General features: G+C 36.2%; 1 protein-coding gene across 1 annotated transcript in view; it reads left to right on the top strand.

Annotated features, from left to right (window-relative positions):
• Window positions 1–27660, top strand: part of LOC145692937 (uncharacterized) — a 61243-nt gene that overhangs the window by 31057 nt on the left and 2526 nt on the right. Inside the window, exons 5-10 of the mRNA XM_081768516.1 lie at window positions 1829–2232; window positions 5396–5552; window positions 9351–9563; window positions 16670–16832; window positions 19299–19431; window positions 21910–22021. Coding sequence (XP_081624642.1) covers window positions 1829–2232; window positions 5396–5552; window positions 9351–9563; window positions 16670–16832; window positions 19299–19431; window positions 21910–22021 — 1182 coding nt within the window. The remainder of the gene's footprint in view (window positions 1–1828; window positions 2233–5395; window positions 5553–9350; window positions 9564–16669; window positions 16833–19298; window positions 19432–21909; window positions 22022–27660) is intronic.

Raw genomic sequence — 27660 nt, 5'->3', positions numbered from 1 at the left:
ACCAAGACTGTATGAAGCGAGTGTCATGTGTGATCCGAACCAAATATACATCCACTAAAAACAGAGCCTAGATCTCCTATGTAAAAGACCGGAACGCTAACAATCTAGCCACTAACAGCATGTTGAATACTTTTGTGTTCGCTAATAATGTGATGTTTACAAAGGAAGTTCGAACTTGGCGAAATTCGTGAGTTAGTGGGCAATATCGACTTCATTTTAAAAATGAATATATTATTCATTCTTCAAAATAAGGGACGCAAAACAAATGATATGTGCCAGGAAAAGTACCGGTATATACCCGTGGGATATATATCTCGAGTTAGTAAGTTTGGTCGGAGTGGATTAATTTGACTTCTGTGACACAGAAAGAACATTTTTTAACTTTTTAAAACTTTATGCTTCACTTTATGTGTTCCGAAATTATTGACAGAAGTACGTGAATATACGTGCAGTTCAATGATTTTCTTTTTTTCTTTCTTTTAAAGGTACTCCACTCCCCTTTCAGAGTTTTTTATTATACTCTCGCAACCGGAAACACGATTATCAACGGTGCTTGCAACAAAGATTTGAAGTAAAGAAAGCAAGCTTAGTCACTCAAAGGGCCACTTACATCTTTCGTCATGGATAGGAACTGTGCTGAGCGATAAGTTTAAAGCGTATTGTAAAGCGTATAAAAATACTGTAAACAGTATAGGAAAACAAGCTTTTGTTTCTACAAGCTCAGAATATCAAACAGGACTTGTATTTTCAGAGTCTACTAGACTCAGCATCTGCTAGAGAGACAGATGTGAAGAAAGCAGTGATCGGGTGTGGGGAAAAGTGACCCAGAAAATTGTAATTATAAAAGATGAAATGTGCAGTGCCAAAATTATTTGGGCTCTTCAGCTTGTGTGAAAAAAATGTCATTCAATTCGTGCAGCGACTTAAATTCAGTGTTCAAGATCGCCGATAACCAAATTTTTAAAGCGTTCACTATTGGATAGGGGAAGGTTTTTGTGTCTAATTATTCATGGATTTTTTTTTTTCTTTCTTTCCTTTCCTCAAGAGCAGATACTAGACCTCTTGGAAGCTTGCGAGTTTGTAATCTGCTTCGATTAGGCTTTAAATAAAGTTATTCAGAAGGGACAAATAGATAAACGTGCAAGGTTCTGAGACAACTTGTTACGCGTTACGTAACCAGGGTGTTCCTGACGAAAAGCTCTACAGAAAGACTATTAAACAAATTTCTAAAAGGAACTTTTCCTGTGCGATTCACAAAATTGTTGCAGATTTCTATGGATGATTCAAATAATTTACTTCACTTCTCCAGCACTACATCAGAACGGACACCGATAATTCAAGGTAAAGCTTGATTAATCTTGGTACAGTCACGGACATTAATAAATGGAGGCTAAAGCCATTATTTCTTATGGCTCCAACCTCCATTTATTAATGTTCGTGACTGTACATACGACTGGCATGTTATCCATGGTGCGATGAAATCTGGTGTTTATATAATATCCCTGTATAAGTCATTTGAAAGTACAAACCCTCCTTCAATATACTTACATAATAGTAGATAAAATATTTCCTACTCTAAACTAGTTAGTTGAGACGCGAAGGATAGATAATGAACATAAAAAATAATAATAATAATAATAATAATAATAATAATAAAAGCGTTACTAGTAGTTCGTTGACCATTCGTTAGAAAAATAAAAGGTATGAAGTTCTCAGTTAATCTATATATCCATTTACCCATTACTCCAGCAATCTTTTTTTCCCCCTTGTTTTTCCATCATAATGGAGTTAAATACTTACTTGTTCACGTTCGTTTTGTTTGTTTCAGAAAAGAAGAGTAAAAATCGCATCTGATTCAGAGGATGATAAAGGAGAGGAAAGTGATAATGAACAGGAGGATGGAGAGGATGATGGTGACAGTGAAAAGCGAAAGAAAAAGAAACCAACTAAAAAGAGAAGTCGAATAGCTTCCGATTCCGAGGACGCTGGCAGTGAGAGTGATCGTGGTGATCGTGCAAAGTCTGACAGTGAAGACGAAGCCAGTAAAAAAGCTTCGGATAGTGAAAATGAAGAATCACCTAAGAAAGGTGCTGATAGTGACAATGAAATGAAGAAAAGTGACAAAGGTAGTGATGATGAAAACAAACCGGAAGAAAAAGCCGAAGGCACACAAGTATTACCGGAAGTATCGGATGAAGATTCCGATGAGGGCGTGAGGAGAAGCAATCGAGAGTATGTATATTATTATTATTATTATTATTATTTTATTTTTTTTTTACTCTAACGTCTGATAAGAGCTATAGATGTCCATCTTTTTGGCTCTTCCATGGTACTCTGGTAAAGGTTAATAAGCAGTAATTAATTAATAGCATAAAAAAGGTAGAAAAGGAGCAATAACATCGGGAAGAAGCGGTCTGACAAACACACTTTCAGTACTAGTAAGACTTTTCCGATCCGAAACACTTCTTGTAATCAGGATTTCAGCTGATAGTCTAGGGTTGTAAATTTGTTAGCATCCCACAAATTCTATTGTCAGTGCTTCGTACCCAATACAAGAGCAAACCAAACCAAACGCATTGGACTTACAAGGTCTAATCTTTTACTAAGAACCTAGATTTAATTATTACATTTATTTATTTATTTACTTACTAACTAAATTCCAGATATACCAGAAACTACAGCTGAAGTTGAAGGAAAAAGTCGGAAAGTATGAATTGTTTTTGGGGTGTACGTAAGTCATTAATATATTGCTGAATTGACCACAAAGAGAATTATTAGTTCACGGTCCATGTTGACAGTTCATAAGAAAAGAAGTACTATTCATATGAGGATAACATGTTAGCATCCCCTCACATATTACCACGTGAACACCCTGATGTTCTGGAGCAACTGTAGTTGCAGGTTGCAGCAGCACTGGTAGGAAATTTTACGTATTTGCATGACTTACTCAAGATAGTATGCTGAAAATTCTATACAAATGGGAGGTGTGAAAGCGTAGACAAAACTTGTCTCGTAACCACTTTTTCCACAAATGAGTTGAAATGCCAAGACATGTCTAATCTCTATTAGAGTCATCCGTAGAATCTTTATATGATCTAGCACGCAACGTTTTTCATGTTACATAACAAATGTATTAAAGAAAAATAGTAGTACCTTGAAGCGCGGGGCCCTTCCATGCTTGATTCGCCGCTTCGCCCTATGTAAAGCCCGCTTCTGCTCTTACGCGCTGATGGATAGTTTCAGAAATTTTACCTCAACCGCTCAGCAGTGTTTACTCAAACCGACATGAAGTTATAGAAAATCAAGGACCGAAATGCTTCTCATTACAGTCCACTCTAACACTGAGAGTACTCGCGTTTTGAGTAACAGACTGCTGGTCTGTGCACAAATAACGAGATTATGGCTGCCTTTCTTCATCTCATACATATTTCCTATTGGTAAAAGTCATAGATATCACTCATGAACAGCATAACCGTATGACGCTGAATTCAAGATTTCATTCCTTTTGTCGATAAGATTGTTTTAATAGAAGGAAAATAGTTTTAAGCTGGATTTGCAAGAGGATAAAATATTTCCAAAATGAAAAGATCTATCTCATGTAGTAGCATAGCGTTTATAAGAATTGCTAAAGGTAAGGGAGAAAAAGTGAGAGTCTGGTCTAGCGTGTAAAGTTTCGTCTCATCACCGTGTACGAAATTAGTTGTATTCTTCAACTTACCTAGTTGATAGTATATCGTAGCTAACATACTACAATAATGAGTAAGAAGTCTTGCAATATTCTGGTACACAACATAACTTATATTTGTTACAGCGCAATGAAAGCGGGTTAACATTCAGAGTGTAGCACCTTATGTCGGACTGTCTGCAGCCAGCCACCTTCCTGCAAGTTCCGCGATTCCACGTCGATAGCACGTCTTGTCCTTAGCGGCAAAAAGTCACTCACTGCTGTTTCAGCCTACTGCTGGTTGGTGAAGCATTATAATTTCAGGAATTGTTCCATGGACTGCATCAGATAGTAATCCGGAGGAGGAAGATTAGAAATGTATGCTGGGTGTGACATCAGTTTGATCCATCAAGTTCCTGCATTCTTTGTTTCGTTTATCAGGCCAAGTGTGATTTGCGTTACTCTATTGCAACATGGGGCGCTTTCGGTTTACCAATGCAGGATATTTTTGGCGTAGTGCAGCATACATCCATTACAACTATTCGGAATAAAGTTCGGCATTGACGACATAACTGGTAAAGAAAGAAAGAAAGAAAGAAACATTACTCCTCGTAGTTCCACCACACGTAGAATATAACATACTCGAAACAGCCATTTGACGACTGGTTCTGCAAGTTGGACCCTGCTCAACTACTGTCCTTGCACATTCGGGTTTCGGAAAAAAAAAAAAAAATACTTTTCGTCTTATGTAACAACGCGTTTCAGGAAACGCAGATAACGGTTGTCGGCACATCCACTCTCCTCTGTGTCTGAACTTGGGTCAATTTATGTGCTACAATGCTGTAGATCATTGTTCTTCGAGTTCGTAAAGGTGATTGACTGGGACATGTCTAGTTGGTTTAATAATCGCCTTGTACTTGTACTTGTGCTTGTGTATGGATATCCTCAAAGGCGTATCGTATGACCTCAGAATTACCCTGTGGTTGCCGAACCTTGGCTGGCATTCTTACAACCTGCACGATATTTCTGGAACCAACGAGTGCTGTGCTTTGGTTCGCTGCACCTTCCCCTTCCATATGACAAATGTTTTTTAGGTTGTGCTTTGAACTCACACATTAACGATTCACGTATCAGACGTTGTTCACAGCATTCTTCGTCACTGTCACTAAAAACTGACTGAAGATATTGACGAATTGGCGTCCTCCATTTTAATAGTCCCCTAGCCACACTGCGTCTTGGGCCAGTTTGATCTTGTACTTACGGTCTGTTGATCACGGCGTATACAAGCGTCTGTTGTTGGAATTTTGAAAATATTGCAAGACTTACGACTCGTTTTGATAAGTTTAATTTTTCTGATTCTTTCTGTACAAATTCCAGTTTTAAACGTATTTGAATGTATTATAATTACATGGGCGCATGGGGGGATATTCAAAATTAACAAAAAATTTTCTACTTACCAATGACTTTTTTTTTTTTTTTTTTTTTTGGTAAGTAGCCAATTTTTTGTTAATTTAGTATTTGAATGTAATTTTATTTTATTGTTCAATCTTGGATGAAATGTAGACATGGTATTCTGCCGCTTTAATAATTGTGTGTGCGTTCGTGAAGATCGATAGAAAGACTACCATAGTACTAATTAATGAAAAATTTAAGCTTATGGGGGAGGAGGGGGAAATCTATTACTGAAATTTTAATCCTATGGGATTATTGTTTTATTAATAATTTTTTCAGTGATGGAGACTTTGTGTCTGATTTTGATATGATGCTTCAAAAGAAAAAGGAAGAAAATTCTTGGCGAAGGAGAAAAGCCAAAAATAACATTGATCTTATCAATGATAACGATGATATCATTGCTCAGTTAATTTCAGATATGCGTCATGCTGCGGAAGTAAGTATTAGTTTAGTTTTATTCCTTGAATTAGTAACTTTTTTACTGCATCTCTAACCAGAGTTATTTTCACCTAGGTTTCTACTTATCCGTGGAGTCTTTGTTGGTGCTAGAATGGCTCAGTGGTAGATCACTGTTTTGCTGTGAGGGGTTCCTGATTCACTCATATGAGTGCGATAGACGTAATCTTCTCCCTGTGTTTTCATAGTTTCCTCCCAGTCCCTTCATTTTACTAATTCTTTGTCATTCACTTCCACTTATCAGCAGCCATCACCATACAAAGCGTAATTGCAAGTGACTTTGCTTATTTCTGGTCGTTTCCTGTAGAGCATAGAACCTCTGTGAAGCATTTTCGTTTTATCCTATTCTTCACCAGACTCTTATACTCCATTCAAGTCTCCTCATGATGCAGTACTTCGCGCTCAACTGTCCTCCTCTGTGTACTCCTGGGGCATCCTTATTATCTTCGTGCACCCTGGATTCCAGTCCAATGTACCTCTATTGAGCCATGCAGTTTCTTTAAAATATGCCTAATTCATTATAATTTTCTTTTCTTTATGTGCTCTAATATTTTTCTGGTTAATTATATTCCAGAGTTTCTCGTTTGTGATTTTGTTAGACCACTGTGTGTGTGGTTTTCCTTAAGCACATGTGTACAAATGTTTGTAGATGGTATTCTACTTGATTTGTTTGCTTCCAAGTTTATCATTCTTAAATGGTTGATTTGAGGAAATGGAAGAAATAACCGATTTTATATTACACCTGTTCCTTTGTAAATACCAATTCAAAGCGTGAGAGAATGTACAACTGAATTGAGAATCGAACCTTAGTCTCCGGCTTATGGTACCGATGCGTTAACCAGTCTCCTTCCTGAACAAACGCACGTTTTGTCACTCTGGTAGTGCTTAGCTACTTAGACAGCAAATTCTGTTGAACAAGTTTACGAGTGATAGAACGTATGGCTGTTCACGGAGCGTACTAGGCTAACGCATTAGCAATGTAAACCTGAGACTTCTACTTAATCCACCCTCCATTCGTGCATTCTTATCACTCCTTGTGTATTTTAAGGCTGATTTAACTTTAGTGAGAAAGATTCATAATTTTGTTTGTAGTCCAACTACCGGTAGTTTAATTTCCTGAATACAGGCGAATGTTGTATTAGTCTTCCCTTTTTTACTTTTGATCTGTTTCTGCTCCTCCAATTTTAGTTACTGCTGCTCCGAAATATTGCAATTTAACTTCCTTATCAATTATTGTATTTCCTGTTTCTAGTTTGTTTATTTAAGTCATATATTCTCTTTTGCTTTTACTTCGTCTTAATTTATTTTTAATCCTACTGCTTTCGAAACTGTTCCAATACCATTTAACTAACTTGTCATATCTTTGTAGGGAATCATCATCAGCATCGGGATCTTTCCGTATGTATATCATTTCCCATTGCATTCCTCTTTTATTCAATGTTCTCATTAAATATTCCATCACCAATAAACAAAAGTTGGTGCTAACACCCATCTTTGCCTTACTTTAACTGTAATTGCTATTTGATCAGATAGTTGGTTGTTATGTACTATTTGGTAATTACTATCATTGTGCTTTTTTTCTCTTTTTTCGACATGTTCCTATTCATTGAATCAAAGGCCTTTCCATAATCAATGAAGCGTGTATATAATGTTCTTTCGTTCTGTTGTCTTTCTAATATAATTCACAGAGTACTTATGTGATCCATGCATGATCTAAGAGAAAGAAATCCTGCCTCTGCCTTGTGGTTGACGTGGCACAAGAGACGCTGGTTTGATGCCCAGTGCGTGTCGTGGTTCGAATCCCAATTCTTTCTGATTACTCAATTCTTCTTAATGGTTTGTTTCTTCTATTTAGTAATATTTGTGTAACTGTTTTACATGGTATAGATAGCAAAATTGTTCCTCCAGCTTTTTTTTCATTTTGTAACATATTCTTTCTTAGGTAATTAATAATCAGTCCAGTTTTTCATTCTGATAGATGTCTCAATTCTCCAGATTTTTACTATTAAAGGATACAAGAGTATATCTGAAGTTTCTGGGTCTGATAACAGGATCCGAAGATATTCCATATTTACCCGGAGATTTTGTCTTCTTTGGCTGTTTAATTACTTGCTTTATCTCATCTAAAGTAAAAGTATTTATATTGTCTGTTTTCAGTTCTTCAGTCTTGTGTTTCTTTTTTATTGCTGTTATGTCAGGGTTCAGATTTATGGTTTCTTTTTTTCCCGTATTTAACCATTCTCGGAAATATATTTCTTTTCATTTGAGCTTTATCTGATGTATCGACTTTCTATTGAGGTTTGTAATTGGTTTATTCTGCTGAATTTCATCTTTGATAGCTGTCTTGGTATGCCATATAATACTTTCAAGTTGTTCTTATTGGTTGCTGCTGCTGCTTGAATTGTCAGTTCTTCGACTTCTTTTGTTAAATCCTGTTGAAGGCTTCTCTAATGTCTTAATCGTTTTAGTTGTATAATCTAGCTAATTCTTGTTTTTATTGTCTTGGTATAAAGACTATTTGGCTTTTATTTCTTTCATGTGTCAACCATTCGTTCCTTTGAGAATCTTCCTTTTCCATTCGTTCCTTTGAGAATCTTCCTTTTCCATTCGTTCCTTTGGGAATCTTTGTTTCCGATTATTTTTTAAGTTGTTCTTTGTAATAATTATTTTTGACATTCTTTCTCAGGCGTCATTTGGTTCTTGTATTTTGTCCATCTGTAATATTTCGTATTTAGATTAATATTATCTGTAAGTTTTTCTTTTTTCAATTTTTATTTTTAAAGTTCTAGTACAAATTGCAGTTTTACTTGTAGTATTTTGAGTTTATCTGTGTTGTGTTTTCATGTTTGTTGTTTTCTGCTTTTATTATTAGTTTAATAGACCTGTTAGTGTGGGATGGTTGCTGTCAATATTCAACCCTGTTCGTATTTCTTACCTCTTTAAACTTCTTCGTCTACTTATCATGAAATGATCTATAGGATATATTTATTACTCCTGAATATATGATGTAGGAGCTGGTTTTTACGATGAGAAGCAGGAGAAAGAGAACAGGCTGAGCAAAAAGGGACAGAACGAAGTAGGTAGAGTGGAATAAAATAAGGTTGGCAGTGTTCAATTAGTTATGAGTCCACGTGTGGTATATCTGCGAAACCATTGACTATCCTTCGTTTGCCTGTTACTACTGTTTTATATCAACGCTAGCTTCGCTGCTTCCTCTTGTTTTATGTGAGGAGCTTACTGAGAACTCGAATAGCGAACACACTGGATGACGTAACAGAGTATCAAGTTGAAAATGATCTATGTAATTTTCTATTTTCTGATTCTGGGGAGACCCAGGTAGCTGTATGACAATTCTTCTATGGAAAGATGGTTCCATCAGTCACTAAATGGCTTGCACTAAATTCTGTGTTACGTTTGATAAAGCACTGTATTAGCTCACGCAGCGTTTGATCCAAATTGTCCAGATGATTGGTCAGTTTGAATTCTTGATTTTAATAATAATAATAATAATAATAATAATAATAGTAATAAATTGAGAAAGGTATCAAAATTTGATTTACATAAAAACATCAACTTTGTTACATAAATCAAAAACAACTAGAGAAAGATACATGTTTATGTATGTTAAAAAAAATGTTTAATTACCAAAAAATATATACGACTCAATTACAATATTATGAAGATATGAATAATGTTTGTGATTTATATATATATATAAAGCTGTTATGTTTAATTATAAGTATGTAAATACTTATTTCTTTATTTTTTGTACATATAGGAGGACAGACAACTGAACCAAATGTCTAAACCTGCCATAAAGAAAGTAGCAATGCTTCCATTGGTAATGTCCCAGTTGAAAAAACACGATTTACAGTTGGCTTTCATAGAACACAACGTTCTTTCGGTCTTAACTGATTGGCTGGCTCCGATGCCAGATAGAAGTTTGCCTTCTCTGAGGATTAGAGAAGCTATTCTAAAACTCTTGAGAGAGGTAAGATATTTCGTGGTGCAAGAATATGTTCCATGAGATTGGTAATGTAATTCATTCTTCACATATAATTATTACAGTCTTTCAGTAATAATATAGGAATCTTTGCAGCAGAAATTAAACAACTTGTCTCACCAGTCTGGAAAATTTGTCTGAAGGTAAAATTATTTCATTTTTAATTATATGTTGTTATTGTTCCTTCTATTTAAAAAGAAGAAAAAAATGTGAATATGAGATTGCTGTGGTTACGACTTTGCAATAGCAAAATAATGTTGAAGGCTCCGGTGTGATTTCAGTCTTACGACTCAAAGCGAAGTGAAGTATTAAGTGATATTTATTAATTAAAAATTTGGATGATTAAAGAGGCTGTGTGTAAGTCAAAATGGAAAGCTAATGTGTAATCGAGTTCAAAGTGAATTGTATTGTATTTTGACCGTTTATCCAATGCAAATGTGATTTTATCGTAAGGTAAAGTAATTTACCATTGTACGATTTTGCCCATTACTTACTATAATTAAAAATAAACTAATTGCTGAGCAAAGCAAACCAGTTTACTATTATAGAACTAATATTTTGTGTCAGTTTCGCCAACTAACCACTTGGCTTCATCTAGGGTTGCCAACTCTGGAAAATAAAATTACTGGGACCCCCTCAAAATTTCCTATGATCTAGGCCTAAGTGTGAAGTATTTCTGTTCGGACTCATCCATGAGAAGGAAATGTGCTACCGCATTAGCACCTGTATTCTGTATATCTATAGTACATTCACCAATAAGCTTTAATAGATACATTATGCTAAAAATGAAAAACCGAAGTCGGTATAGATCATTTTATTGTGTTTACCAGTAACTGCCACTTCTTTAAAATTATCGAAACAAATGAACAAAAATATATTAAGCCTTACGTGACAATTTCGGATTTACAACATGAAATTTACTCTTTTAGGCCCCTTTCAGTTTTTTTTTTCAAGGGAAGTTGTTTTATGTAGCAGATAGGGATGTGAAATTAAACAATGCAACAAACATAGTAGCTACTAACGAAATGCCTCAAAGTTATTTGCCAACAATCGATGGACAATTTAAATTTATCGCTATATTTATGCCATACAATTATGACAAATTATACACTTTTGTCTGTATTGTTGAAAACAATGTTTCACAATAAAATCTAATCAAATTTCTTATGTTAAATAATTGAAAAAAACAGTCATAGATTTAAAAAAAAAATATATCGTGTAATGTGTAATAGAAGAGAAATTTGTATTTGTAAAGGCACTGTTGAAGAATTTCCACGTTCGATGTTTTTTTCTGGTTTGCAGATTTCAAAAAACCAGTCATACAGGACTGGTAAGAAGTTTGTACCAGTCACCGGCCATAATCAAAATAACAGCAATAATGTCTGATGAAGCCAAGTGGTTAGTTGGCGAGACTGTTACAAGATATTAGTTTTGTAATAATAAATTGCTTTGCTTTGCTCAACAGTTAATTTATTTTTAATTAAACTATTTCAAGTTGTCATATGGTAGTGTTCATTTAACATAATTAGCTACAGAAATACTATTTTTACAAATGTTTGTATTGTTGTGATTGTTGTGATTGGAAGCAGACATGTCTTTCGCGTTCTGCGCAATTCTCTTCGTTTAGTGCAGGTGAAGAGAGGTTTTGTGCTCTTTGTTATGAAGTAAAATGTGGTTGAAGTTCTGATGGGATTTTTGGTGAAATAAGTTTTCGAATCGCTTCAGTGGTTCAGATGATTGACTGAAAATTTGCTATTTTCAAATTGCTATTTAATGGTCGTTAATGGATTTCAATTAATGGTCGTTATTTTTCAAACATTGTTACATTTCCAACAATGTAGTTGGGTGTAATTTAAATTTAAAATTTTATAATAACTATGGAGGATGATCGTGACTTTTCTAATGATACCAGTAATCCTTTCACTGGTATTAGTGATGATATCAATAAAGACTGCAGGGCCATTAATGCAGATTTCTCGCATGTAAGCAACGCATCAGGATCAAAATTCAACCATAGAAATCAAACCCAAAATGATACCACATTAAACATGAGCATTGATTTTTCAAACAAGCCTAACGAGACTACCTGTAAGCTTTGCAACAAATTATGTGTTAGTTTAAAAGGCCTAGCAATTCATAATAGCAGGTGCCATTATGATATCAATAAAACCAAATCATGCTCGCTTTCACGGAAGTCGCAACCATCCACTGACAATGTCGATCACCCAAGAAAAATTTTGATCTCCAAATGCAATAAGCTTCTAGCAAGATTAAAGTCTTCTATTCCAATGTTGCGCAGGGTACCTCGAGGGGCTAGAGCTACAGTGGCAGACTCTCTGTGTGAGGTATTGCAACAGATTGTACGTACAAATGACTCAGAAGCTTGGATGGATCTCTTCTTTTTTCCTTACGTTACACTGTTCGTGCCATCAAAAGCTGACAAAGTGAATAATTTAACATCATGGGTTAAACAAAGAGTGCGATGTTGGTCTGATTCTCGTTGCGAAGCCCTTCCTAACCACAGTAAAAAATCCTTCAAAGCTCGACGACCAGTAAATTCCACTTTTAACATTAAGAATGTCGAGAACAAATTAGTAGATGGTGATGTCCGCAACGCAGTACGGCTTCTCATCTCAGAAGATACTATAGCTTCTCCGAATGGATCTGTATTAGAAGCATTAAAAGAGAAACACCCGGCTCATAGCCACCCTTTTGAACCTCCCGATCTCATTGAGCCCAGTATGAGCCCAGTGCCTAGAGTATCAGCTGACGAGTTTACGAAGGCACTTAAATCATTTCCTTCCGGGTCATCAGGAGGTATGGACAGTCTCCGTCCTTCAATATTAAAGGACCTCCTACTCTCCCAAGACTGCAAAGCTAAAGAACACCTGACTAACGCCATCTGTGATTTTCTCCACTTGATTATTTCGGGTGATGTGCCCATGGAAATTAGACCTATTTTCTTTGGAGCATCACTAATAGCTTTGAGGAAGAAAATTGGCGGCATTCGTCCCATCGCAGTAGGCAATGTGTGGAGGAGATTGTCAGCCAAAATAATTTGCCATAGAATTAGAGAACCTCTGACACTTTTTCTATCCCCACACCAACTGGGAGTTTGCGTCTCACATGGAGCAGAAGCAGCAGTTCACGCTGCTCGTATGTACTACTCTTTTCCACACCATCAGGAGAAAGTGTTTCTGAAGATAGACTTTAGAAACGCATTCAACGAGCTGAATCGTGATTCTATGCTCATACAGGTAAAAAACAATTTTCCATCAATTTATCGATACGTACATCAGTGCTACTCGCAACCGAGCAACTTATACTTAGGAGATGAAATAATCCTCTCTCAGCGTGGCGTACAACAAGGCGACCCTCTTGGCCCTGGTTTGTTCGCACTAACTTTACAATCCATCGTTAATAGTATCAATACAGAACTGAACATATGGTATTTGGATGACGGGACTATAGCTGGAGACAAGGATACAGTACTAGAGACATTAGAAATGATCCGTAGACGGGCTAAGGAGATCGGGTTGCAAATGAATTTCTCCAAATGTGAGGTCAGCTTTCTCGGAGTTTCCAATGAGCAGTCTAATAATCTCTTCAAGCTGTTTGACGAAGCCGCGCCTGGGATTTAAAGAATTTCGACAGATGACGCCAGCTTATTAGGAGCAGCATTATCTAATGAGGCAAGACGAACAATATTAAAAGACAAAATTTCTAAATTAGAATTCTTCTTTACACGTCTTTCCTTGATTTCAGCTCACTCTGCCTTTTACCTACTACGTGCCTCATTGTCCATGCCAAGGCTGCTATACTTTCTTCGCTGTGCTCCTTCTTGGCGGGATGCTGATCTACTGGAATGCTATGACAACACCTTGAAAACCGGTCTAGAATCTATCCTGAATTGTTCACTCAACAATAACTCTTGGCTGCAGGCGTCCCTTCCTGTTAACCACGGAGGTCTCGGCATTCGTCGCGCCATGGATCTGGCTATTTCATCCTTTCTGTCTTCATTCTATGGCGCTAAGCCATTGATCGAGACCATTCTCCAACAAGATCTTAGCCTAGTATCGGATTCGGATGTCAACGATAGCATTGCTAAGTGGTCATCTATAGTGGGATCAGATCCCCCTGACCTTGATAAGAGAGGACTACAATCCTCTTGGGACGATCCTCTTATAAATCATCACTTTTCAGCTCTGCTTCAGTCATCCGATAACCCAGAAGATAAGGCCAGACTTCTAGCTACATCATCTCCAGAAGCAGGCGCTTGGCTCCATGCTATCCCGTCACCTTCTTTAGGATTACATCTTCCCAATGACAGTTTTCGAATTGCCAGTGCACTGCGTTTGGGAGCAGATGTTTGCGAGCAACACAGATGTCCTGCCTGTAGAAGTGTCTTAGACAAGAAGGGCCTTCATGGACTCTCCTGTGCCAATAGTGCGGGCAGACATTCACGCCACTCCAGCGTCAACGACATTATCATGAGGGCACTAATTTCAGCAGGAGTTCCTTCTATATGTGAACCGTTGGGATGCAGTCGTGCAGACGGCAAGAGGCCAGATGGTATGACACTAATACCGTGGAAGAAAGGAAAAGCACTTCTATGGGATTTTACTTGTTCCGACACCTTCGCCCCTTCAAATATTCATTCTTCCTCAGCACAAGCTGGCAACGTGGCTGCTCGCCGGGAAACAGAAAAGCGCAGGAAATATAGCAATTTACTCGACAAATATCATTTTGTCGCTATAGCTGTCGAATCGGGTGGTTCATGGGGTCCCGAAGGCCTTAACTTTATAAAAGAAGTTGGTCATCGCATTCGTTTATCGTCAGGAGATGCTAGAGCAACCTCGTTTCTACTGCAACGCATCAGCATGGCAGTACAAAGAGGGAACGTTGCGTCAGTTTTAGGAACGCTACCCTCTGGTAAGGAACTGGAGGAGATCTTTTGTTTGTCATCTCGGCGAAGGTTTGAGGATGCTGTTGTGAGGCTTATCACAATAACGTGTATTAGTGAATAATTATATTTTAATAATCTGTAAAATGTAAATTGTGCACTGTTCAAGGAATGTAATATTTTGTAGTTTTGCCAGCGGACTTAATGCAAAGTGGGATCTTATTGTTGTCTAATTTCTAATTTTAATTAACTTTGAATGTTACAAATTTGAATGAGGCCGTCGGTTTTAACAATATTTCATTGTTAAATTTTAATGTAAATAATTAGGCAAAAATTGCTTTGTTGTTACAATACATATATATAATTTGATAGTGTTGATTAAGATAATATTTACAAAATTTTTACAAATATGTTACATCAAACAGTAATAGAGCAAGCATTTTGGGGTTATAATGCGGTATTGAGTATTTTTATAAGAGAAATTATCTATTTTTCTTTCTATTATTAGTTCATCATATGAACAATAAATATGATTGATAGATTAGTGATAAAAGTATAATTGTGTTTAAAATAGTGAACGTTTACTTATACGTCGTCGCATGAGAACCAGAGGAACGTAACTCCATTTTCGTAGGTCTACAGGCGAGAGTGCAAAAATATTATTTTCTTAGAAAGACGTGTTTTTAATAAGATGGAAATTGAACTATATTACAGCAGATGATCGACAAGGAGAACAGATGGCATTACGTTCCATTTATACCAAGTAGGGCTTTCAAAATTATGTCCAAACATGAAGAAAACGAAAACAGCATTTTTGGAGTTACGTTTCTCTGGTTCTTATGTGACGACATATGCTACGTATTTGTGCAGGTATAATTTTTTTGTTAGCAATTTTACATCAAACTCACCTCAACGTGGTTCCAAATTTATATATCTCGTGTTAGTGTAAAACTTGATTGGACGAAGAAATCTATGTAGTAGTGTGTGTGTGTTCGTATTATTTTATAGATACGAGAATAGTAGCTGCATTAACCTAGGTGCTGTCAGCTTCGCAACCTATGCAGTTGACCTCTGTTGTGATTAAGAAGGTGAACTGTATTTGAGTGTTCCAATAATAAATGATTTTACTTATATAGATTATGATGGAGGGGGAGGTTCTATTTGAACTAGGGAGATTATTCATTTTTTGATACCCAAGTCTGATATGTGACAAAGTGGCCACCAAAAGTGATATCATTCAAGGTATTGATTGTAATGTAGTGAAGAAAGAAAAAAAAAATATATATATATATAAAATAAAATAAAATAAAATAAGTAATAAGTAATAAGTTGAAATTGAATAGATTGCCGTATGTTAAATTCTATTAGGATGTCTCACCCAAAAGTAGCCTGTTGGTTTAAAAAAAAAGTACAAAAGGAGATAGAACCGAACTTGTCATACCTATATGTATAAGAAATGAAGTTGCGATAGGAAATACTAAAAATGTTTCTATGAGCAGCTATATAACTGAACGTAACATTGCATGTTTCTGAATATGGCTCCAGAATCTCTGGTGTCATCGGCTGGCTCACGCCGGATTTTCTCCCTAATTCGTCCAGCGCAGTGCTTTTAGTGCAGTGGACAACATCGTGTCAGTGAGTTTTCTCGGGGTTCTTCCATTTCCTCCCACCTTTTCATTTCACTAGTTAATTCATAATCATTTATTTTCATTAAGCACTCACCTTTAGATACGTGGTGTAAGGGTGGAGCGTAATATTGGAAGTTAAATTTCGTTTCAGATGCAATTTTAGATGACCCCATAAGAAAAAAATCAAGTGGGTTCAAATCTGGTGACCTTGGAGACCATAGACCTCGTAAAATCACTTTACCTGGTGAAAAATTATTCGACTGAAGACATACGTCGGAAGCAAGCGTACGTAATCATCTCTTTTCATGTTGCCGCCTCTTTTGGACTAACATTCCGTAAAAATGTAAACGAAATTCTTTAAATATTTACAACAGCAAATGATTATTATTATTGGGGTACCGTGAAGTAGGACACCTGGTAGGAAGTTGATACCATTTTTCATTTTTTTTTTTTTTTTCTGAGTGAAATGATATCACTGTTAAATGAATATATATATGACACATGTCGTATTTTCAGGTGTTAAGTAATATTTAAATACAGTTTCATCGATTTTATCGTTGTAGTTCCCCAATTTGGACCAACAATCTCTGAAACATTCAGGGATAGGAAAGGCCGTGATGTACTTGTATAAGCATCCAAAGGAAACTAAAGAGAACAGGGAACGTGCAGGAAAACTAATCAGTGAATGGGCGAGACCAATCTTTAATTTATCTGCTGACCTTAAAGGTAAGTTCATAATAATAATGTCGTATGGATAGATTGTTTTCCTTTACCTTTTGCAATACACGTAAATAAAAGGAATATACTTAAGATAATAAGATGATAGCATTTACCGATTAAAATTGTCATTTCGGATCTATTTAAATGTTACAAGGTTGTTAGTATTGTAACTGATCATTTATTATTAGAGCTCGAACTTTTTACCGAAAAACTGAGAACATACATGCATTTATGCTCTAGAAAGGCAAAATATGACAAAATGATAAATAAAAATAAATATTTAACGTCAGTTCCTAAGAATAGCAGTTTATTAAAAAGTTTACAAAGTTATTTTGTCTGAATAAATATGTATTTTTTAAGTTCTGAACAAGCGATTACAACGCATTGCTGACCCCGTAAAAGGAAAAACTGAATGACATTGTATTAAAATGTTTAAAAGTTTTTCTGAAAAACTGTCCATAGACCGTGATGCATCCATCAGAACACCTACCTTATAAAAAGGAAACATGAACGAAAATAGTTTATTTTACCGTGGAAAGTAAAGTATGCTAATGGTTACAGGTGAAAATTTTATATGGTACAGTAATTAATGCGGCGCTGTACAATGTGCAATGAACGTTTTCTGGTGTCACTGTAAGGGAGGAGAAAAACAAGGACAGAGGCAGAAGTGATGATTTCTGTTTTCATCGTAGTTGGTGGTACACCAGGTCAAGAAACATTACCCTGCACATTGTACAGTATTCTTTCAAATCACAATACGCATGTGCATCAGGTAGAAGCAAGATAGACATGCGAAATTACATCGCAAATAATTCTTTTAGCATCCTGATTTAAGATGAATGCATTTTGATATTGTTGAGTGGAATTGCTACAATATTACCGAGGTTGTCCGTGTGCATTAATAAGCTACCTCGAGTCCTGCTCGGGCTTAAGATGGAAAGTGTTAAACATATAAAAGGATGCCAGGATTTAATAATAATAATAATAATAGAAATACGACTTATATATTACATTATCATTATGGCTCTAAACCTGAAGATAGTGAAAAGAACGTACATTATAAGCTAATTCACTGAACGTTTCGTTTAATAGAGAGTAGAAGAAATAGTCAGAAATGAAAGAATAAAGAACAAAAAAGATATGGCTGTGAAGCATTCGGTTGTGCGCCATATTGGAAAGATGAAATCTTTGTTTAATGTCCCAGTTACGCCCTTTAGGCTAAAGGAGACGGATGATTCAAACAAGTGAACGATGATGAAAGAATCGGTGGAATGAAAATGGGAGAAAACCGGAGTACCCCAAGAAAATCCACAATACGATATCTGCCACACACTTACTTAGCCGGGGCGCTATATTGGAATGCCCAACATATGCTTCACACTGTTTTTCTGTCATTTAATTATTTTTCTTTTCAAAACATGGTCATTGCTTTCAATATTTTTTGTTTTTTACTCCCGCTTCGAGGGTTTTTGCTTGAAAGATGGACTTAAATTATGGAATATGAAAACAAAATATTCAAAATATTGAAAGTCTTGGGTAACAAAATTGTATTTCCTGCATCAATCAATTTTAAAAGTATGACCGTACATATATATATATATGAGTCCAATTTAATATTGCTGTTTACCGTAAACAGTATATCGCTAGAATATACCGTTTGCGATAAATAGCAATATTAAATAGGACTCGTTAAACGGAGGTATGATATGGTAGGAAAAATACCGACAAATGGGTCGTCAGGAATGAAGTGAATTTTTTGTAATAGAACGATAGACAAAAATATGAATAACATGAAAGGGTACACGGGAGAAATACAGCACCATTTGTCTCATGTTTGTGCTGCATATAGTAACGGAGGTACAAGCATCAACAACATAACCTCTCTGATAAATGTACCGGTGAATAATTGTTACACTAGTCAATGAAGAGATGGCAGCTGCTGGTGCAGAGCGACGTAGGGTCATTTTGTATCTTTGTTCCTTTCGTATTTCGCAATTAGAGACATTAAAATTGCTTGAAAGCACATGGAGATGAAGCAATAATAATAATAATAATAAATTCTAAGTTAATTAGGATAAAAGCTCTTCCGTAGACAGAGCTTACGTTGTCGTTGTCAATACAACAAAGCAGCTGAAGAAAACTTCGAAAAGAATTCAGACATGTTTCTGACAACTTCGAAATCTCTCGAAGGAAAGATAGTGTGAATTACATTACTTTATACAATACATATATTCCAGAACCTTTTCGAAACTTCCTCAGATGTATTGTCATAACTGCATATTGTAAGTTCGGTTTTGTTACTACAAGGTGTTGTACAAATATTCCTCGAAGAAAGGCAATTAATGGCCTCCGTGTTTGATGAAAGAACATTAAGTGAGAGGTGGATCGTATACTACTTGTTGTTGACTATTACGTTTAATTATGTAGGTAAATTACTTTGAAGTAATAGTGTCTCAATGTTTTTTTTTCTAGCTATGTCGAAAGAAGAGCGAGAACAGCGAGACCTGGAACAAATGCCGAAACGAAGAAAGTTATCCGAAGGTGGCGGTGGGCAGACGCCGCAACCTAACAAGGATATTACTAAAGCACTAACAGGAGAAGAAAAGTATGTAGATATTTTTGCTCAGTTTTCTTCATTCATCTGAACTGCTGTGTTTTCATTTTTTCGGAAATATGTAGTGTAAGAGTATCAAATGTTAGGACACTATGTTGAGCATGTAAATTACCTGAAATTTGTAAAAAGGAAAATTTCATTGTATTTCCATCTTACTTTAATACTAATTTCCAAGGCATTAAATACGAAGTGTGTTCAAGTTCTAAAATACGTTTCTTTATTTTACCAGGAAGTTGAAACTTGTATCATTTCTCAAAGTAATCTTGTTTTAGACGTACGCATTTTTTTCGCAACGTCGACGTCTTGAGTGCTTGACCGTCACTAATCTTTACGGTTGTGTTTTGACGCTTGTAATATCGTTGATGCCAAATCGGTCCGACTGGAAAATGAACGTCCACGGAGCTTCTTTGTCGGAAACAACTAAAAATCGCTAGGTGCGAGGTGTGGTGTGTACGGAAGATGAATCATCACTTCAAAGTGGTTGTTACAAAGAAAATCATGAGAGTTTCGATGCCCGATAAGCAGGAGCATTGGCTCCTGGTGGAAAAGCACATGAACAACCTCCTCGGGTCGTTTTGCTTGCAGTCTGGAATGAGTTTAGCCTTGAAAAGATATTCGTAAAACCTGATTATTATTATTATTATTATTATTATTATTATTTTAGAGAGAGAGAAGTGTTTGTTTGTTTGTGAGTCTGTGCACTTTACTGACGAAAAGAAAGCATTATTCATGATGTCATCCATCACCAATTAGCAGTGATTTGACAAATTTCTCCTCGCGCAGCCTTATGGTCAACAGTCAGTATTCGGAGAATCCACTTCGGAGAAACTTTTCGGATTTTTAAGTCTTCATGTAAAATGGTTTCAACAGACGGAAATACGCAATCATGTCAGTCAGCTTGTCCGTGATCGGGGTTGCTTGGGTTCGTTATCACACGACACTCGACCTTCTTTAAACTTCCGCACCCACGGACCCATATTTCTCACATGCATTAGAGCTTCACCGCATATCTCATTGAGTTGATGAATATCGATAGATGCCACACCAAGCAGGTGGAGAAACCAGATGATCACACGCAGTTATTTACTGAACGTCGCCATTTGTAATATTAAAAATACTGCTTCCTCTAGCGGCGGCTGTAGAGCTACAGGTGGTGCACGGTGCTGCTTTCTATATCTACAGTGGCCATGTATTTTAAGATGAATTGCATCCTTCCATCTACTTACAGTATGTGAAGAAAGTAATTTTAGAACTTCAATGCATCTCGTACTGGAAAATATTTGAAAATAAACATGAAGTGTTACAAATCAAATCAATAACTATAAATACAAGGAATTAAAAAAAAAAAAAAAGTATTAAAATACGTAGTAGAAAATTTCCTTGTTAAATGTTATTTGGTATTGTCATTCTTGAATTCTGTACAACTGAAATACATTTCTAGAAATATAGCTGAATAATTACATTATTATTATTATTATTATTATTATTATTATTATTATTTAAAACTGTAAATTACGCGTTAACTGTAAGTATAAATACAATGCAGTTTCAACATTACAGTGCAGTTCCATAATCAAGTAGATACATACTGCTTGATACATAAACTCTGTGTAGATAGATTGTTCAGTCACTAGGCAAAGTGCATACCTACTTCATAGTTAAAAGGAAAATGAATCGCTCAATTTGGAAAGTAGTTTACGGTAATGTCTGTAAAGGAACCATTTTGTGTAAGGATTATCTATTGATAGTGGTTTGAAACAAAATTCGCATATTTAAGCTTATATACGTTACTGCAAATATTTATTTCCTGATAACCAGCGCCATGGTTTAAGGAACCTGAAGGTTCATCACTAAGGAAACAAAATCTCGCCATTGCATTGTATCCTGTTGCATCGGTAGTCCAAGCAGGCTTATGGTTACCAACATCTTCAAAATTCTATTTTGTATTCATATTATTCTCCCTCGACATAGAGTATCCAATAGTATGTTTTCCAGTTAGATCCTGCACATATTTCCCATGAGAACATCACATTCACGATCTTAATATCCGTACGATATTCTGAAACTAGTAAAGCTCCGCTGTTTATCATATCTCTTTTTCCAGAGTACTTTTTCAAAACTTTGCCTTCGGTAACCCTTCGTCTTCGCTCTTAGAGAGTAGTGAACTTCCAGATCCATACAATACAATGAGAAGAAATACAACGGGAGTTTCCACAGATTTTACTTCTTTCTTCTATCCCGATAGATATTGGAAACAGGCTTTCTTAGCTGTAAAAGCTTCTACATCCCCAGAAGAATACTACACATGTTAGCTATTCAGCATATCTTTCAAATGTACTGCGTATACTTTCCGACTTTTCTTTCTTTTTTTTTTTCTTTCTTCTTCTTTTTTTTTTTTTTTTTATGTATATAATGAAGTATTGTTAGAAGGGAATCGAAAATTTATAAATTTATTTCTAAATTTAACAGAGCACTACGCCCTGGTGATCCAGGATGGGTAGCAAGAGCAAGAGTTCCCATGCCATCTAACAAAGACTACGTTGTTCGGCCCAAATGGAAAACTGACATTGATATCAGCAAGGTAATATTGCAGTGTGAATTATAATTACAGTGAATTAGATAGTATAAGATAAGAAAAATCGAAACAAAATTTTCCTATTAGAAGTGCAAAAAGGGATGATGAATTTTAAGGGCAGTGTTTAACTTTTGAAACTCACTTTTATATTTGAGGTGTGTTTTCTTTTTCTGTATGTGTATAGCTCTCACTGAAAGGCTCGCACCTTACATTCTTTTTCTGTTAGAACTTGCTCGTAGCTTTTATTTGTACGAAGAACATATTGCACATAAGATCATAGTAATGTGAAGTTGTCAAAAAAGTCATAGCTCACAAGGTTATTTTTCGTGAAGGATTACAGGTAATATAATGCATTGTACGTTACTTGCTGTAAATGTCAAATATACCGCATAAAGCTTTGCTTGTAGCAAAATGTAAAAAGATAATACAAATTCTCACTTCAGTTAACTAGATATTTCTGATACGAATACAACAGTATTAAAATAACACAGTTAACTGGTAACCTCAGAGCGTTGTTTTAACACCACAGGTTTTTTTTGTAACCGTATATATTAAGTTTATTTACCAGGAGCAAGACTGGATTTTTTTTAAATATCTTTGAGCAAAAATTCATGTTGCCTCGCAGAGTGCACTAATATAATTATTTGTAAAGGACTAGACATCGATTTTCGTATTCATAAAAATTATGAATTGCATAGAAATGTCTTCGATGTAAACTAGTAGCTCAACTATTAAGGTCTATTTTGATTAACCAAACCAAGCACAAGGTGCAACATTTGAAGACGAACAATTTTTAATACAAACTATGGTAACGTAAAATTATCACTCTTTTTAGAGGTTATTATCACCAAATGACATGTCTCGAAAGTCTTTTATTATGCACAATTCGGTGACATACTAATCAACATTGAAAAATATGTATAAGGTAAAAATAAGATCGTTGAATATTGACGTACTCATACAAGGTGTCTCAAAAGTTCCCTGACATAGGGTAACTGTTATTATCAGAGTTATAACAAAATGTAAGAGGGGGAAATTGTTTCCAAATGTGATGTTTTCAATCTAAAGTGAAGGATTTTTTTTTTTTTTTTTTTTTTAATTGGACGAATCGTTTGGGCTGTACCCTTTATGCGCCCAATGTTAAATGAAAATGCAGCGTTGCCGTTTGCCTGGACCCACAACATAAGTGAATGAAGTTATTGTCTCTTACGCTAACGTGTCGATGGCCAGCCTCCATTTCAAACAGTAACTTCATTTACTTATTTTTTGGGTCCAGGTAAATGGCAACGTTGAGTTTTCATTTGACATTGGGCTCATAAAGAGTGTACAGCCCAAACGACTCGTCGATTTAAAAATATAAATCCTTCACTTCAGTTTGAAAACATTATATTTGGAGACTGTTTCCCCTCTTACATTTTGTTGTAACTCTGGTAATAACAGAGTTGCCCTATGTCAGGGGACTTTTGTGACACCCTGCATATACAGACTTGTGTGTAAATTTTATTTTCCATTGCATAGAAATGATAAGCCCTAGGAAAGTAAAACTTGTGGGACTATAGACGAAGATCCGAAGTTGAGTCTGACGATAAAACGAGATCAAAAATTTTAAGAATTAATGAATTTCAGGGCCAGAGGTCAAAATGTGATTTCGTCCGTATGGGATTTCATGGAACTTTGACCTCTAGCAGGTCGCCCTTACTTTTATTTCAGCATTCACTTCAGCAAGTTCCCTCAACAAACCAATTCAACCGAACAAAGTGTAATTTACTCGTAACACACAGATAAAAGGTATAACCAAGATTGTATATTATTATTTATTTTATTTGTTCTTCATTTATTCAATTATTATTGTTGCATTTATTGGCTGGCAGGTTCCACTTGTCAATTCTCATTTAGTGGCGGCTTTTAACCTTTAAATGCCCATTGACGTAGCTGCTGCGTTAAGGCTTTAAACTTCAATAGTTCAGCCGCTATTTAAGCTAAGAAGATAATTTTGATATCAATGTGTTCCTCAAGAATGAAGCTTTCCACCGATATGCATTTTATGTATGAGGGTACCACGGCGGAGGGAAGGGTAAAGTTTGTGTTTTTTATTTCCATCAGGGATTTTTGAAGGGGTTACCCCCCGGGGGTACAAATAAAAATTGGTATGTGACGCAGTGAAGTAGTCCACTATATGGAAATAAGCTGTATGTGTACTTGTTGCATATGTGGAGGGCGAAGGTGGACATTTTTTTGTCTTTCTTTCTTTCTATCTTTTTTTTTTTTTTTTGTTTGTTTGTTTTCGAGGATTTTTTTTTCTATGAATAGAGCAGGAATTGCAGAATAGAGCAGGAATTGCAGGAATTGTTACGTCGTTGGAATCTATGTTCCATAAGTTTTCCAACGATGTATCAATCATGATTCTGTGATAATTAGGTGGGTCACCAGAGCCTCCTACGTAAGTCGTCGTTCAAATCCCTGGCGGGCGTAGAAGGGCTAAAGGAAATCATATAGATGAAAACCTAAACATTATATAAGAATTAGTACATATTTAAATTATCTTCTCGTAACTCGATAATATTTTAATTTTTTTACTGATATAACATTCCTAAAGAGCTGCCACTCTTCTCATTGCTTTTTACTATATTATACCTCTTCCACCATAGTAAACCATTATTTCGTATACTTTGTGAAAGTAAAATATTTTCACAAACGGTAATAACCGGAAATAAAAACGGAATAGTTTTGTGTAAATAATACTGCTTGTTACGCCTGAGCCCGCTATACACTATAGATTGCAATTGTGTTAAATTGAAAGCTGTAATTCTTTACATTTGAATTTGCCCACAACCAATATGTGGTTACACAAGTATTAATGCTCAAATCTAAATACGGTTACGCCTTTGTCCTTTTTTCGAAACAATACAGTTCTTAGATTGTAGGGTGCAATAGTTGTAAATTTCCAAATCACCTGCACGCTAGCGACATCCATTAGCGTCAGGTTGACAAGCGATAGTGCAAGTAACGACATATATTAACTTGACTTTACTATTAGGATTTAACATGATGCACTGAGACTTTTGTCGTTTATAAATGGACCAGGAGGACTTCGTATTAAATCCCAGAATTAAATGTAACAGTACAACTACAAATTTCGCAATCTTTTGTCTAATATACAGGACAAAATTTTCCTATATCTGCGTCGTTGGGATTCTGGTTTCTACCCCAGGCAAGTATTTTGGTGGAGAACATCGTGTCCATGTTTTTTTGGGGGGGGAGGGGTATTTCCTTTTTCTTCCACATCCTCATTCCACCAATTCTTCCATCGTCATTCACTTACGTAATCATCTGTCATCCTTAGCTTAAAGAACATAATCGTTGTACGTCAAACTGAAAGAAATAGTTTCATTTCCTCTATCAAGTGGCTAAAACTTCCACCCGTGCTTATCGAGGGTTAACGCTAGATGTAAAAAGAAAGAAAAAAAAATAATATGACTTTTAATCTCTGTGACCTTTTTCGGCAGTTGAACCCGCTAAAGATATGCCGACGTAGCAGCAACGCATAGCACATTATTAAGTGTCTTTGTCTTAAGAGAGAAGAGTTATTAGTGTTTAACGTGAAGTATGGGTAAGGTGTGTAACTGGGAACCCGGAGATCCCTTCGCGGCTTGTTTTTTCGTTTTTGGTTCTAAACATTACTGGAAGTTAAATGTGAATGAAAATAATGAAACAGTCAGAATGCACCTCCTAACCATTTGGCCTAGAATGCTCATATCATGCAAATGTATGTAGTTTGCTTTTGTCTTTCTCAGAACATCTACAATCGTATCACTTCTTAACATAAATTGTGAACACGTTCACACATTTACATGGTACGTGAGTGTACTTATCTTAATTTCTTCACATTATTCCTACTTTGTTTTATTGTTTCCATGTACATTTAATTTGCAGTGTTTTCTATATAGGGTGTTTCAAAACAATCGACAACGTCATTGTCATTGTCATTGTCATCGACAAACCGACAACGTTTGGGAGTTGACTCCTGACGCCAATAAAGACAAAAAGTATAGACCAACCTAGGTGCACAAATACTTCCTTTCGGAGTTAGAGGCTGCCGAAAACATGAAAAGATGAACTTGAAAGGTCCATAGCTCCAAAACTATTGGACCTACCGTAGTCGGGTCAAGACTTAATTTAGGAACTAATACGTGAACTATCCAAAAAATACATGTTTCAGAATCCTAAGGTACTCACACAATAATGTTTATAGAGGAAGTTTCGCTACGGGCATATAATTTGAAGTACTCACCAACTACCTTTATAAAAATTGTTGCGAAAGTATCGGATGACACTGAAACTTGGATATTTGTATAGAGCACGTACTAGTTCCTAAGTGATGTCTTGACCCTACTACGGTAGATCTCATAGTTTTGGAGCTATGGACCTTTAAAGTTAATTTTTTCATGTTTTTGGCAGCCTATTACTCCGAAAGGATGCATTTGTGCACCTAGGTTGGTCTATACGTTTTGTCTTTATTGGCGTCAGGAGTCAACTCCCAAACGTTGTCGGTGTTGTTTTGAAACACCTTATATATACATATATACCCAGTCGTGCCATAAGTTCTGTCCCTAAGTTCACTAGCGCCATATGGCCAATTCGGCTGACGTTCGCGACCAGCTTTGTTTACATAACATTGTGCGAATCTGTAGTGCAAACTAGTCCCCAGTTTGTGTCGTTCACTCGTCCAGTTAACATGGAGTGGAGCATGAAAGAGAATCGTATCGCTATGATCGCATTTCATAAGTGCAACAAGTCGCCGGTAGAATTTTCAGTCTTCTAAGGCCTTTGCAAATTACGCAAAAAATTGTGTATCGGTACATCAAATAGTTCAACGACACCTCGATTGATGACAAGAGCAAGAAGTGGCCATCCGCGCACTTGAAGGACGTCAGAAGCTGTAAAAGCCGTAGCTGCGCGAATTCGTCGAAATCTCCTTCGAAAACGGAAAATCATTGCACGGGAGATGAATATACTGGAGAGAACGATATCCTGCATCATCAAACCGAACCTTAAACTTGGGGCTTACAGAAGAACCACAGGACAACTGTTAACACCAGGTTTAAAGAAGAAACAAGCCACAAGAGCCAAGAGGTTACTCCAGCGGTACGCGAACGGGAAACAGGCGAATCCTATTCAGCGATGAAAAAATATTCACCGTACAAGAAAATTTCAACCGGCAAAATAACAGAATTTATGCTCACAATTATCGGAAAGCTGCCGAACAAATTCTGAGGGTCCAAAGAGGCTACCACCCAGCTTCCAAGGTGGCTTGGTGGGTCGTTTCTTACGACGATGTCACTCAGCTACACTTTTACGAACAGGGAGTCAAGACCAAGACAGCAAATTAGAAGAACAATGTTTTGGAGAAGGTAGTGAAACCATGGAATCAAAGTTTTCTGGCGTAGTATGGATATTCCAGCAAGACTGCGCCGGCACATAAGGCGAAGATGAACCAGCAATGGTTAGCCAACAATATTCCCCACTTCATACCTGCTGAGAATTGGTTCTTCTGGAAGCCAAGATCTCAACCCACTGGACTACCACCTTTGGGACTACTTAGAGAAGGCTTGCAAGAAATCTTATCGCAATATTGAGTCGCTTAA

This window comes from Thermobia domestica, chromosome 8, assembly GCF_964235325.1.
Source record: "Thermobia domestica chromosome 8, izTheDome1.hap1.1, whole genome shotgun sequence".
NCBI classification, from domain to species: domain Eukaryota; kingdom Metazoa; phylum Arthropoda; class Insecta; order Zygentoma; family Lepismatidae; genus Thermobia; species Thermobia domestica.
The sequence above is the reverse complement of the archived record's forward strand: the minus strand, read 5'-3'. Positions and strand labels throughout refer to the sequence as shown.